General features: G+C 46.6%; 1 protein-coding gene across 2 annotated transcripts in view; it reads right to left on the bottom strand.

The window, feature by feature from the left end:
• Positions 1-15,394, bottom strand: part of LOC135919551 (protein tumorous imaginal discs, mitochondrial) — a 37,050-nt gene that overhangs the window by 11,823 nt on the left and 9,833 nt on the right. For both annotated transcript variants that reach the window (XM_065453453.2, XM_065453454.2), the window contains exons 5-6: positions 12,188-12,340; positions 3,332-3,479 (exon numbers count right to left, since the gene is read on the bottom strand). In XM_065453453.2, coding sequence (XP_065309525.1) covers positions 3,332-3,479; positions 12,188-12,340 — 301 coding nt within the window. The remainder of the gene's footprint in view (positions 1-3,331; positions 3,480-12,187; positions 12,341-15,394) is intronic.

Genomic DNA, 15,394 nt, shown 5'->3' with positions numbered 1-15,394 from the left:
AGAAACAAACACCTTCAACGTAGAGTCAGTCACAAAAGTTTATGAGAGATAGGATTTGCGAAAAAACTTATTCTCGCGAAGCCTAGCTACATAGCTTCAGATTTGAAGTTTCGAACTGCAGTGCATTATGCGGCCAACATAGTGATCCATTAAATTGGAAGTGACATACCTTAAAGAGCCAAAACTCACTTTTGTCGTGGAATTCGTATCCCCTAACTTTCGTGGCTGACTGTAAATGCTCGCCTGAAGATTCATCACAATGGTGTAAAATAACTGTGCATAACTGGAATTCATTCACATAATTCTGATCCTTAATTAAAACCAAGAGCCCACAGTCTCAAGGCAACTAATATCTCACTTCATAAATCATCATACCAACCATTCCTTGGTACTACAGTTAAATCTTGACATAACGAACTTAATATAACGAAATTTTCGATATAACAAAGTATTTAACTTTTCATAACCTCTTCTCATAGAACACCAGGTATCTAGAACCTCAATATAATGAAGTGCGTTCGTATGCGATTTCAATTTACCTAAATTTCGCTTCTGCCCGAAAGGAATGCCGAGACAATAAATGGAAACTTTCACGGACGCAGATGGTCAAATGATTGAATTACAGGTGACTGCTTGAAAACGCGGCTCTTAAATCATGTGCCACGTGACAAGTGCAACCGCCAAAGTGGAGCCACGTCATGTTCCATATAAAGTCCAAGTGCGATAAGATCCTATCGCGACCTGCGCACTTAGTGCTATAGGTGCGAGTGAAAGTGTGCAAGGCTGAGACAAGAAATGTGGCGGCTTCAGGAGTGCCGCCTTCCTGTGCGAACGAAGGGAAAGGGGGAGAGGAGCGAACTCTTGGTATACGATCAAGCGCACGCAAGAGGTGGGAACAGAAGGGTGGGCGGGGTAAGCTGGCGCAAGTCACGATTTCTGGCACACGTCTTGGCCTTGGCTGCACATGGCTGTAAGTGCAGCTGAGCGCGTACACAGCCACACACCCTGCTTTAGAGATAATCTGCAGGTGAGCAAAGAGTGGGCATGTTGAGATGGTGTGGCATCATGTAAGTTGTCTTCCTACGTGTTTAGTATTGGAGGTTGCGTAATATCAAATTTCGGTGACCTGTTGTAGCAAGAGGCAGACGAATCAGTCACTCCCCGCTGCCGGCGTTTTTCGTGATAGCGTCGTCCCAGTGCGGGTGACACCATCAGCCGTGGGGTGGAGTGCATGCTTTCGCATGCAGTCCACTCCATGGCTGATGGGGGATGGCGGATGATGGGGGATGGCGTAGCTGTTCCGAGACAGCTATAATGGCAGGGAGGCCAGTTCCCCTCCCCACCACCTTCCTCCATCTAGCTTCTGATTGTGTTGACTCATTTAACTGTTTAACTCTGCTTCCTGCATGCTCCGATCACGTATTGTTAACAACCTGCGGCTGTCAGTGTTCAAGAATGGCACTGCTATAACTGCAAAGAGGGGCCCTGACCCTGACCAAGAGGCGGCAGCTCTTGGTCAGGGGCAATTTGAGAGGTGCGTTCGCAAACAGCTACATGTAATTCAACTATCTGGCCATCTGCGTTCCCGAAGTTTCTATTCATTGTCTCGGTATTACCGTATTTACTCAAATCTAACACGCACTTTTTTTCCCATAAAACAAGTCCAAAAATTTCGCGCGCGTTAGAATCGAGTACTACCCTAAATCTGCGTTACCATATCGCCATCAGCATTTCATGGCCGCCTTATACGCGCTTCGAGCCTAGCTGCCGTAGCTTTTGCCATGTGCTGTAGTACGTGTGCTTGGGCAGTGCTTCCTTTGACTTAGTTTAGCGCATCGCCTGTCTTCCCGTTTTCTGAGTTTGCTCTATCAGCATGGAAATGCTGACTGCAAAGACATGGCGAATTCATCACGATGTCGCAATTAAAAGGAAAGCGATCATGTGTGCGGAGACGGACGAAAATCTGTCCACATCACGAGTGTTCGTAGGTTCCCGAAACTGGCGTGCGGGACTGGCGCAAAAAAAAGAGGCGTTCTACACCAGCAGCTGCTCATATGGCGCAGCCCCCATCTTGAAGGCGATCTGCGATGGAGACAAGAGTCTACGCACATAGACGCACCGCGCTGTGTTCTCATTGCTTCAACGCGAACAAAGCGAGAGGTTGCATAAAGGTCAATTCCCTCGCTCCTGCTACCGCACTTCCTTACTCCAGCGTTTAGAGTTTTCGCGGTAATTGAGTGAGATGTGTTCACTTTGCTAATGCGTGTGTGACACCACACTTGTTATTTTAGTTAGTAAGCGAATGTTTATAAAAGTTTATACACCCGTTAAAAGTACTATCTTTACTTTCGTATAGCTGTCTACTAATTTGCTATCGTAATCGATGCTTTGCCTTTCGGGTAAAACTGCGACTTCTTTTATTTATCGCAACTTAAGCGCATTGGGAGTAAGTCTTCTGGGTTTCTTTTTTCCAAATGAGAGAAAGTTGTATTTCTGTATGAAAGAATGAGGTGCGCGGTACTGTAAAGCAGCTTTCTTTCTTTCTTTTTTTGGTCACGGCAAACAGGTGCGTGTTACATTTGAGGGCGGTTTTTACCCCCTTCTTTTCGGTCACGGAAAACGGGTGCACGTTACAATCGAGGTCATGTTAGAATCGAGTAAATATGGTACTTCGCAGCGGCAGTAAACTTTTGTTACATTGAAATCGCGTATAAACACACTTTGTTATACTGAGGTTCAAAATACATTGTGTGCTATAGACAAGAAGTTATGAAAAATTAAATAATTAAATGGTATACTGAAGTTCTTTATATCGAGATTATACTGTAAAAAACTGTAAATTGCCCTTCAGTCCGTTACAGACTGCTGCTACCAGCTCGATATGGGGCAGTAATGGCACAGTGAAACGTTTCGTAAAAGTGGTCTAATGGAAGAGCATTGCATGGGTCACGCGGCGATTGTAGATTCAGCTCCCAGTGGCAGCACTTTCTTTACTATTTTTACATTTGAATAAGGACACAGCAAATTTCCCCCGGGCTTACGGCGTCTCCATTGTTTATTAACATCATACCGAACCTCGCAAAAGCGATCGGTTGAGAATACTGCCCCAGGACTAATCGATTTTCAACTGCAAAGCATTTCTTCTAAGGAACCTGTATGGGTTTCCTTTGTAACCTCATGCCACTGCTCGGTGGATGACAATTTTTCATCATTACAGTGGTGATGTTTTCTGCTGCTGCTGTTCCATAGCAATAGTAACAGCAGTGTCACATGGACCACTGCTTACTTCAATTAGAAAAAAACTGTTCACACAATATACGAGAGGTCGCACCTGCGGGAACGGGGACCGTGACCGTTTTACGCTGTACAGTGGTGCCCTTGGCATGGCATTCTTGGCAGGGTGACTGGACGTGCATGCGAGTGCCATGGCAGTGCCGACATGTGCTCCGCATCACGAAGGGACCTGTGCTGATCGTTTCCTGTGAGGGCAGAGAGAACGGGACAGTTTCATGAAAGCAGTATAGGTTGTCCACCTTCATCTCAATGAATTCTGTTGGGTAATCGATGCTCTCTGAACACACACGGCAAAACAATGTTGAAGGGACAATAAGGACCAACATTAGAGGTACGTTTGACTGGTCCCTACTGCAGCCCGACTCAGATTGCGACCATGTGGAGTGTACTAGATATCAAAGCTACAGCACTACATGTCATATTGAAGCATACCTAAGCTAAACCCAGCTGCCACAGCAATTGGGCACTAGAGGTTCTCAGTGCTCTGAGCACCTTCGGAGGCTGCAAGCCAGAGTGCAGTGCTCTGAATAAAGCAGGCAATTTTTTTTTAAGGCTCGATTTCTACTAGCTAGCTAAGTAGCTCCCGGGAACAGTAATTGAGAGTGACCTTAATGCTGAGCTGTGCCTTAATGTTGAGCTGGATCGACATATTAGTAGGGGTGTGTAATTACTCGAACATCACCGTATCAAACTGCATACTGAATGTTTTAATAATTCAATTCGTGAATCAAATATCTACTATTTCGTTTTTCGAATATTCGACATATTCGATCTGGAGTCTCTCATGCTTGATGCTACTCAAGCAAGCATTTCACTTCGTTTTCGGCACAAAAGGAGCATTGAGTGAGCTGCGCAAGAGCTACCTGATGTCGGCCTGATACAGGATCGCATATACAGCGCCCAAACATCGTAATTCACAGAATGGTGCCGCGTCAGCTGGGACCACCTCTGTCGGTACAAGGCGATGGACGTCACACCGCTTCAACAGCCATAAATTCAACCTGCACGTGTGATGTCGGGACTGATCACTGGTGAGCCACCCATTCAAACATACTAGGCAAGCATTCTGCAACGGATTGCAGCCTGTTACCACATCGACCAGCAACTAATTTTCATCACGGCCACACTGCCTAGGCCATTAGGACTAATCAGCACTGCTTCATTGGGTGTCTGCGACTAAAGTTACGGAACGGTGCCAAATCGATGCAAATCTATGCACAGCAGCCGTGCAACACACGGGACGCTGACAAACTGCCTCACAAATGAAAGTGTATGGGGTGGCAGTGTACTGAAGTTGTTCACGGCCACCATCTTTGTGACATACCGTACGGCGGCCTCTTGCTCCCAACGCCATTCGTAGTCACACATTGGTGTCTTTGTGCAGCTTCGAGCAACCAATCGCAAGACTGGCTTGAGATTTACAGGGCAAGTGATATGACCTGGTAGCATGTATTTGCACAGGCAGTGGATGAACCAAAGAAGAGGGGGTGTCACGCGAACTTGCCGTGACCCTCCAGATTTCAGAATCTTTGATAGGTGGCAAATCCCACGCCGAACCTAACAATAAAACTGCATGGACGGCGCCTGCTCTTTACTGTAGATGCCAGTTAATATAGAGCGGTGCGTGAGTCACGTGTGCACGATCATTCTGTCTGTCTTGCAGGTTGGCCTTACAGCCCTTGATTATGTTAATCCTTTGAGGGTCGATTTTTCTCGCCATGTGACCACCCAAGGTCGATTTTTTTATTGTAGATTCCAATTCTTCTTGGGGACTTATTTCGAAAAAGATGTACCCCGATTTTTCTAGGGTGACCATTAAGTGAGAAAAAATATTTTGCGTTGGTGTATATGCACTCTTCATTCATGTATAACAATAAAAAAAATTAATAAACTTATGAGAATTAAAAATTTGATGCATTTTTATGCACTCATTGAAAATATGCACACGAGAATATTTCGCAAGTCTCGAATGTTCCTGCTCTTAGCTCTTACACTAATATGTATGTCCATAGCGTAATGGAACTGCGTAGGTGCGTACATTCAAGAAAACTGTTTGTTTGTGTGCCCATCAAAAAAGCAAAACGTGTGACAAACTTCCACTAATCTTCATCTTATTGTTAACCAGCTAGGGCAATTAGTTTTCGCGAGTCTCAAAAAAAAAAAGAAAAAGAAAAAGAAACAGAAATGCATGCACGGCGGCATCCTTCCTATGCGCACCCCTGTGAGCACTTAACGAGCGAGAAACAAGCGGTTGCGCTTTGAGCGATTAGTAACGAGATAGCCATCAGTTTTGCAAGTGCAAGAAGCTGAAACAGCCCGTGGAACAAAACCCAAACGGCCGCTTGTCCGTGCATGCGCCAATGCGAGGATGGCAGAATATAGATGCGCGGGAGCAAACGAGTGCTAAAACAAACTATGCAACGAAAACAAACACAGAGGAAGGCACACGAAAAGAATTCCCTGTATCCCCACATAGTGGCAGCACATGACAGAAAAGAAAAAGTTAGGAAATTGGCGCAATTTTTAAATATACAGATGAAGCCATAAATGTGAGGCATCGACCATTTTTGGACTTGTTAGCGGCGCCGTATATTTAGGTCATTGACTCTCAAATGGTTAAAATGAGAAATTCGAAACAGATATTGATAAAAAAGATATATTCCAGACCTTCACTGAGCTCTAATCAGCTGTAATAACACTGAGCTGTAATCAGTGCTGGCATACTAATTTGGCGTTTCCTTTAACGAGAGTAGTCTGTACTCTATATCTTGATTTCTCTATACCCAAGTTACTGAGCTTGCTACATTCTTGTTATGCAAAGCTAGGAGATGACCGAGAATGTGCCACACCGTGTTCTCTTGCTCAAAATTCATAAGCATTAAATTTTGTGATGCATGGATGAATAACTTTCTTGAGGTCCGTTGGTGCACGCGATTAGTGCGCAGCCGGCTGCTCCCATGTCAAGACAGAGAGGCCATGCCCCTCCGCCGCGTCGCGGGCCCGATGGACAGCCCAGAGCTGTGCTTCAAGGTCCGAGCTGCGTAGAGCTCAGTCCCATTCTTCCTTGGTGGTCCTGGCCCCCGGCGCCAGGGGGCAACCCCAGAGCACGCAAGCAAGGCTAGCTATTTATTCCTTACTGTATCAACACGCATTAAATTTTGTGAGAAATTTCCTAATACTCAATATTTTTTTTCTTGATTTGATTCAATATTCAATTCTAAATCTACTATTCGGTATTTGCACACTCCTACAGATTAGTGTTAACTTTTGTTCTGGGCTTAACTGACCAAAATCAGAGGGAAGAGAACATTTAGTATTTGCTGCAATGCTTCGCCTGCATCACCAAGGGAGTCATCACGAAGATTCAAGCAGTCTGGTGTGTTGCTTTCAGTTGCCAGTACTTCTGAAGTGGTGGCATCACTTCTCTTATGTTTGGTTTCCCTCATGCTCTATGTGCAAGCATAAGAGAAGTAATGCCATCAGTTCGGAAATACCCGACCAGTGACTTCTGATGTGGCACATTTCGCTGCGAATGATTTCTTACCATGCCTAATGTTGGACTGTGAAAATCACCCGCTGAAAATAACAGAAATAAGCTGAAAAGAGCAGAACTGGGAGCTACTAAATATGGCTGAAACAATATATGCAGTTGTTTCTCAAGTTGCAGAAAGGTCTGCAGAGCAGATCTCTCAATACCAGATCAATTCACAGCTTTGTATTTCATAAGAGTGTTCAAACAGGTTGACTGAGGTATGGCCAAATTTGTAAGCAAGCAAGAAGTAACTTTGTAAGTAAGCAAGAACTGACTGCAGTACAATTCTTACACTTGTAATCCAGAATTCACACAGAATTTTTGAATACGAACCTATGATACAGAGCAGTGCTAGATAACATGTTAGACTACTTCAGAAGTGCTTGAAAAACTGACACCCCTCAAATAAAGCAGCCTTGCAGTGAAACATTATTAAATTATGGGGCTTAACATCTCCAAACTGCACATACACGAGACGTACATGGCTGATAACAACAGTTGTTGTGCCATTACCACAAGCCCGGATTCCGAATCTGCAAGATGCGGAATCTATCCTGCGAGCGCCATAATTCTCCCTTCACAAGTCAAGATGCTGCGCCGTCGTGCGGGAGAAGCCTCGGCGAGCAGCGTGTTTGGACGCGTCCGCGTGTGCCAGACAGCCCGGCGCCGCACCTCCCTTTGCCTGGAGGTCACCGCGCGCGCGAACTTTGAACCGGGTGGCCAGCGCGGTCGCTGGTTGGACCCCTCGGACGACCGTCGTGTGCTGACTTTGTATTGGGCCGTTTGAGTGACAATGGTCCTCGGGGATTATAAAAGCAGCGACACGCCGCCTGAAAAACAGGATCCGCCAACCCACCGGGAGAGAGTGTCGCTCCCGACTGGGGTGAGATGTGTCACGCGTTTTCGCCGGACGTCGTCGTGCGAGAACAGTCGCGTTTGTTGTGAGCACTCGGCCCCAGTGCCGACCCGTTCATGTCCTGTATGATAACCTGTATATAATGTATAAAGTCCCTTTTGTTATTCTCATCGACGCCAGGCTCGGAGTCTTCGCTACCAACGCTCTGTCACGAAACGGGTGACGAGCTCTACGGGACCACAAAGCCGTAATCGTGGTGCAGCGGTACAAGTTCGTAACACTGGTGGCACCGGTTGGGTGTCGTAACACTGGCGGCACCGGTGGAAAGTTCGTAACACTGGATGGCAGCTATGGGATTGACCGGCATCAGCTACCTCGGCGCGGTGAGTGCCTGAAGTTTACCTCAAACACCAGACTTTCTCTGACACAGGTTATAGTAGCTTAGGGAAGGATTTGGTGCTGCATTGTGATAACCTTGAGTGTTTCAAGCCTAGTAAGAGTGTTTTGAAAACCAGGGGATGCTGAGGGGGTAAACAGGGCAGTGTGTGAAATACTTGCATATGTCTTACTAGTAGTGTTATAGTAGCGTACGGCAGGTATATTCAAAAAGGGTAAACAGCAGGAGGACAGTGTGAACGATGGAGAAGTACAAGGTGAAGGAACTTCTCGAAATTTGTGAGGAGTTGGGCATTGAGTTGGGCTCAACCAAAAGAAAGAATGCGATCCTTGAGGTCATGAGGACTGGGGACGTAACGGCTGAGGAAGCCGCTGAGGCCTGGGCGGATATCAAGGAACGTCGGGAAAGGGAGGAAAGGGAGAAGGAACGTTGCGAGCAGGAAAGGAGAGAACAGCAACGTCGCGAGGAGGAAAAGGAGGAAAGGAGAGAGATTCGTGAGCACGAGCTTAAAATGAAAGAGTTGGAGACCCGAAATAGCTCGCCAGCGCCTAGTCTCACTTCTAATGTTCCCAGAATACGCGATCAACTTCCACCCTTTGTCGTCGGAGAGGATATGGCCAAATACCTCGTGAAATTTGAGCACGTCTGCGAACGGAATAGCATTGAGCGATCCCTTTGGGCACAGAATCTGTTAGCCTTGCTTCCTGGGGAGGCATCAGACGTAATAACTTGCTTATCGAAAGAGGCGTTTGAGAGCTACAGTGATGTGAAGGAAGCGCTACTGCGGAAGTACAAATTGTCGCCCGAAGCTTTCCGGCAGAGGTTCCGGTATGCAAAAAAGGGCAAGGAGTCGAATGTTGACTTCGCGTTTCGTCTAAAAGCCGACCTGGTGGAATGGCTGAAGGGCGAAGAGGTTTACGACGACCGCGACAAAATTGTCGAATGCATCGCGTTGGAGCAGTTCTACCGTTGCATTGATGAGGATGTCCGGCTCTGGCTGCAAGATAGGCTAAAGGAGGTTAAGCTAAACAAGGCAGCAGAGTTAGCGGAAGAGTATTACACCCGCCGCAGCTTGCACAGCAAGGCAGTGCGCATAGAAAAAGCAGATAGAAGAGATGGGTTTTACGGGAAGCCCGACGAACGGAAGGAAATCACGCGTCGCGAGTTTCGGGACGACGAATCCCTTACCAAAGAAACTGTAAGGGAAGGGCAGAATACATCTCAGAATGATGACGATGCTCCGAAACAGCGAAACGAAATGACGCGTTCTTTTGAAAAACGGAAACCGTTAACCTGCTACAATTGCAAAAAGCAAGGGCACATCGCTGCAAGCTGCCCAGAGAGAATTGCTTTTGCAACGATACAGGAAACTCACAAGAACATACGTCTATTGGAGCCCTATGTGCAGGAAATTAAGGTAAACGGCAAGAAGTGCCGAGCACTGCGGGACTCTGCAGCAACTATGGACGTTGTTCACCCGTCTTTCGTCTCCTCGAGTGATTTTACGGGAGAGTGCGTTAGGATACGGCAAGTGGCCGAGAAGGAGAGTGTCTGTTTACCGATCGCAACGGTTATCATTGAAGGAGAGTTTGGGAAACTTAACGCCGAAGCCGCTGTGTCAGCCGCCCTCCCGGAGCAATTTTCCTACCTCTTCTCAAATAGCTCGGAGCAGCTGCTGAGGGATCAGGGCAAATCATTCTTTGCCGACGTGGCGTACATGGCCCCCACGCGATCCAAAGCGCGCCCGCTGTCGAGGGAACTTGACTTAGCGTCGGTGAGCGAAAGGCGGTGCGGCACACGGACCGATCACGGTAACTTGAGTGGCGAGCAGTCACGGGAGAGGCAGAGCTCGGAGGCTGGCCTAGACGAGCGGGTCCTGGAAGTGAGTGGGAGTGACGCGTGCAGTGCTAGCCGCGATATAGACTCGACGCCGCAATTAGGCGACGCGGGCTCCACACTCGCTCCGGTTTCCGCCAGCCGGCAGGAGCAGGCTGCAGTTGAAAGAAAAAGTCTGATTCGCGAGCAACAGGAAGGCTGTTCATTAGCCGATCTGAGGAAGAGCGTCAAACGGGGAGTGAAAAAAAAGAGGGTTTCATTTGGCAAGGAATCTGGCTTATTGTACCACCGCTACACGGATAAGCAGGGTCGCAAATATAAGCAGCTTCGGATTCCGCGAAAATATCGCCGGGAAAAATGAATGACCTCATTTGCTTCCTCAGAAGTATGTTTTCGGTCCAAGTGATTTCAAGGGGACCATTCTATTTGTCATTATTATTGCTGATTATTAATTGTTTCTATTTTGGTGTGTTGTTGATTTGAAAACTGATTGTTTGAGCCTTGTGTGCTAGATCGTACACCTGCCTCTTGTTGCAGCGGGAGCAAAAGGGGATAGCGATTTAGTTAGGTTGATTTGGATTATGGCCTTGTCTGGTGTTTGACGGGAGACAGAGGGCACTTGTTCGTGTTGGGTGTTGCCTTTTGCCGGTCGGTTTTGCAAGCTGCAGAACGACCAAGCGGGACCAGTGGCGAGAAGCAAGGTCTTAGGAACGACCCGAGCGGAGCTGGTCAAGGTGCCTTGGCGACGACACGGTGAGCAGAGCTCCTGTCCTGGCGAGTCGGACCTGGGCACGTGAAGTTACCTGGCGTCCCGACACTGGACGTGAACTTGGACGAGCCTGACGAACGTGCGCGCCTGGCATCCGAGCCACGTGGAGGCAGCTCGTCTTCCCGGCGCCTTATCTGAGGGCGGGGATGCTGTTGTGCCATTACCACAAGCCCGGATTCCGAATCTGCAAGATGCGGAATCTATCCTGCGAGCGCCATAATTCTCCCTTCACAAGTCAAGATGCTGCGCCGTCGTGCGGGAGAAGCCTCGGCGAGCAGCGTGTTTGGACGCGTCCGCGTGTGCCAGACAGCCCGGCGCCGCACCTCCCTTTGCCTGGAGGTCACCGCGCGCGCGAGCTTTGAACCGGGTGGCCAGCGCGGTCGCTGGTTGGACCCCTCGGACGACCGTCGTGTGCTGACTTTGTATTGGGCCGTTTGAGTGACAATGGTCCTCGGGGATTATAAAAGCAGCGACACGCCGCCTGAAAAACAGGATCCGCCAACCCACCGGGAGAGAGTGTCGCTCCCGACTGGGGTGAGATGTGTCACACGTTTTCGCCGGACGTCGTCGTGCGAGAACAGTCGCGTTTGTTGTGAGCACTCGGCCCCAGTGCCGACCCGTTCATGTCCTGTATGATAACCTGTATATAATGTATAAAGTCCCTTTTGTTATTCTCATCGACGCCAGGCTCGGAGTCTTCGCTACCAACGCTCTGTCACGAAACGGGTGACGAGCTCTACGGGACCACAAAGCCGTAATCGTGGTGCAGCGGTACAAGTTCGTAACACTGGTGGCACCGGTTGGGTGTCGTAACACTGGCGGCACCGGTGGAAAGTTCGTAACACAGTGCACTGAAAACGAAGACGAAGGAAAGCGTAGACGCAACACAAGCGTTGAATATCAACTGGCTAATTTATTGAGTGAACGAGTTACATACAATTCAACAGTGCATGTGCCTGCAAGGCATCAAAACACCATGACAAGGGATCATGGTTAGATCAATCAAAACAAAATAAATATGCAAGAGAAAAAGGGAAAGAGTGGCAAAACATGAAATGCTGCGAGTCGCTCAACCATCACCGATTTGCGTAATATAAAAAAAGAAATTTCTTTTTTGTGGAGAGCTATTGAGGGCCGACTAAAGCACCTTGGTCTTGCTTTATGCTATAGGTGTCACAAATTTCAGGCATCAATTGGTCTGGATCGTGAAACAGAATTTTGGTTCACGCAATTTCTGAATTGCACATCACAGTAGAGGGCTTCAGATTAGTTTTGACCAGCTGGAGTTCATCAATGTGCACCCAGACCACAGTAGACGAACGTTGCCTTTTGCCTCCATCAAAATGCAGCCATGCCAACCAAGTGTCAAACATGCAATCTCATGCTCAGCAGCGCAATGTCATAGCCATTGAGCAATTGCAGCGGGTAGCTGTGCAGTTGTCCCAAAGAAATGCGCAACAGTAAATTCCATACCGTCACCCCTGTAAGTGTCAGCCAACTCACCATGCCACTGCCATTGCAGAATGGGCACCGGATCAGCTTGGTACCAGGTTCACTGCGGGTGCCTTGGCAACGACGGCACGTGTCGACCACGTTGACTGTCACATCCTTGTTAACCCCTCGGGCAGCTTGTTGGAAGGTCAAGTTGAGGATTACCTGTTATTAGAAGCTCAGCAGTAAGTAGATGTGGATGTGCTAATTACTCCATTATTGTGCAGCTCTCATGCCTGCTAATCATTGGGGTCACTTTGCACACCAATCAGACTCTGTGATGGGTGGCATCTGTGCATGTATTTCAGAGGCCACCAAAGGCAATATAGCGGAAACTGAGACAGAACATCAGCAAACAGCATACTAACGTGCAGTTTTCATAGTGCAGTAATGGAGCTTACCTCCTTCAACTTCCTTTCATACACTCGATTCTCATTATAAACAAAGTTGAATGGAGAGCCAATATTACATGACTATATTCGTTCCTTCATTATATCCATTATTGCCATTTTCTGCAATATATGCCCAACGGAGTGCACAATTGTAAACATGGAAATAAGAAGACGGCACCGTGGCCCGTGGAACCACTACACGGCCATGGATGAGATGAAATTTGAATAAAACAACAAAAGAATTTTCAGCATGCGCAACACGTGACTTAGCATCTGATGCAACAGCTTTTACAGAAGCCTTCTGTTCCATTTTTATGGCCTTTCAGGTACACTTTCCACTTGGCTCGTTGTGGTCGAGCAACAGGTGGTGCACAACACAGCACTCTACTGTGTGATCAAGGAGGCAAGCGAACTTTCCCGTGCCGACTTGGCTCGGCTGGCTTATGGCCTTCGAAATTTCAGCAATGCTAATGCGATCTCGGAAGCGACACCCAGCTGCCAGCCAATGCGGCATGCTGCAGGGAGAGAAGTGAATGCATGACCTGGGCGTGACCCCGAGATTGTGCCAAGGAAGTCCCCGAGGCCAGACCCAGATGTGGCTGCCTGCGTGGCGTGCCTTAGAGAAAGAGAGAAGTGAATGCACTAATCTTTCGCACGTAGCCATTCAGCATGGCGTGCCTCACATAGGCTTGCGCGTGACCCCTGAGATTGCATCGGGGAGATCTCAGAGGACACACCAAGCTGCGTGCGGCAGTGAGAAAGACTAGTGTTGCTCGACAACGTATTTGACACGGTGAAGCGGGAATTTTGAACTGCCACAGCAAATGAGTGCTGAACACCATGGAAAGCAATGCACTTGACGCGTAACCATCGGTATTTTTTGGTTTAGGAGACAAATCTGGTTATCCACTGGCAGGACAATCTCACTTCATTAAACGAAGGTTTTAAATACCTGTATCTCGTGGGTATTTCAAGTGGAATTTCATTTACTTCCGTTATATCTATTATTTCTTTATATCCCATTCTGTTATAACGAAGTAAGAGTATTACAGTAGACTTGTGCTAATTTGACTCCAATTAATTCAATTGATTAGTTAATTCAGTTCTGACCTAATGTCCCGGCCGGTGCCCGTGCATTTCTATGGGCTCAAACTTTTGTTATTTCAATACTAAAATTGGCTTTCGCCAGATAATTGAAACTTGGTCAGTCAGCATGCACTCCTATGTAACCCCAATAGAGACTCCTTTCAGTGACAGCGTCTCTCGGCATAGCTTAGAGGACAGTAAATGCATTGAACACCCGTCATCTCTCATCAAAAACACCTTTTCAGCCTGCCCTAGAATGATTTTCAAGCAATAACCATGGCTCACTATGTCTGATTACGGTATTTACCAAATTCTAAAGGGTAAATTTTCTTTGTTTTCTTTGTATTTCTTTGTACTGTATCTAAATTGTATCTGCACAAATATTTATACTGTATTCTAAGTGACCTTCAGGTTCAGCAGGGAAAATACAGGGAAGGCTGGAGATGGAAATTCGAGATGATGAGCAAAATGAGAACAAGGTAAAAGCAGGAGCCAACGTTTCGAGGAACGGACTTGTCTTTTTCAAGGCTTTCCTCGGCACTGTATATATAGGTACGGTTCTTCTAAAGTGAAGAGGGGGTAAGGTGGGTGGGCGAGGCAACAATCGAGGGGGTATTAACGGAGAGGGTGTAGGATTGAAAAGAAAGGTGTGCTATTCAATGTCAATGGAGGAATGTGAGGTAGCGCCGTATGTCAGCCGGTTGACGTTTCACTGCAGGTTCCTTTTTTCATGGAAGGGGTTTGGACGATGGGTGAGGGAGGATTTGTTCTTCTCGAGGCCAGTGAACTATCATCTCTTTGCAAGAAAAAATAAAAGAAGCAGCAGAAAGTGTTGCTCATGGAAAAATAAACAAATAAAGTGGAATAAATATTTGAATAAAAGAACAAAAGAAAGGGAGAAGAAAAATAAAAGCACTAAGGAAACCAACGAAAATTAAGTGCTGTTGCCTATAGTTTGAAATTTGGCATAGCGGATAGATTCTAAAGCTCCCTTTGACACATTTATGCCTATTGGTTGCAATGTCTTGAACTTATAGATCAGGTATGATTCTCTGCCTTTTCTGTCTCGTGCAGAAAGGAAATTTAACTGTAGGATGCAGAGTTTAAGGGGGGATGCTAGGCTCAAGAGTCAACTTTTGAACTACTGCATCAATTTTTATCAAATTTTCAGCGACTGTTTATAATCTGCTCATTAGAATATATTCAAAGTTTCAATGCACTAGCTCAAACAGACAAAACGTTATAGCTCTCATATTCAGCAATCATGTGTCTCAGCTTAGGAAAACTATCATTTGAAAAATAATGGAGATATATCAACTGTTTGTAATTAGATATCTTCTAGATGGTTCATACTGCAAGATAAGACCGCTCGCATGCTTTTTATGCAATTTCTATAAAAATGTCATCAATCTAAAAACAAAGTTCAATTTTTTTGTTGTCATTACATGTCAGACATCTCAAAATATTTTCTGTTAGAAACTATTTAGCACCCTAAAAAGTATCTTATCTTGTTCCTGAGAAAATTTCAGTCCAGAAACCACCTTGAAAGCATCTTTTGGCAATGTAGTTTAGAAATGATTGTTTTCCTAACGGTTTTGTTTCCCCAAAAAGTGCAAACTCAGAAAAATGAGTTCAAAGATTTGAGAACATGCTATTTTATTTTGTGGTAAAAAATAATTAATCAAAGTGCCCTGCTCCATAGGTCGGGCCCTCATCTTCAACGCGACGCTGTTCTGTGGCA

This window comes from Dermacentor albipictus, chromosome 3 (assembly GCF_038994185.2).
Source record: "Dermacentor albipictus isolate Rhodes 1998 colony chromosome 3, USDA_Dalb.pri_finalv2, whole genome shotgun sequence".
Classification (NCBI taxonomy): Eukaryota; Metazoa; Arthropoda; class Arachnida; order Ixodida; family Ixodidae; genus Dermacentor; species Dermacentor albipictus.
The sequence above is the reverse complement of the archived record's forward strand: the minus strand, read 5'-3'. Positions and strand labels throughout refer to the sequence as shown.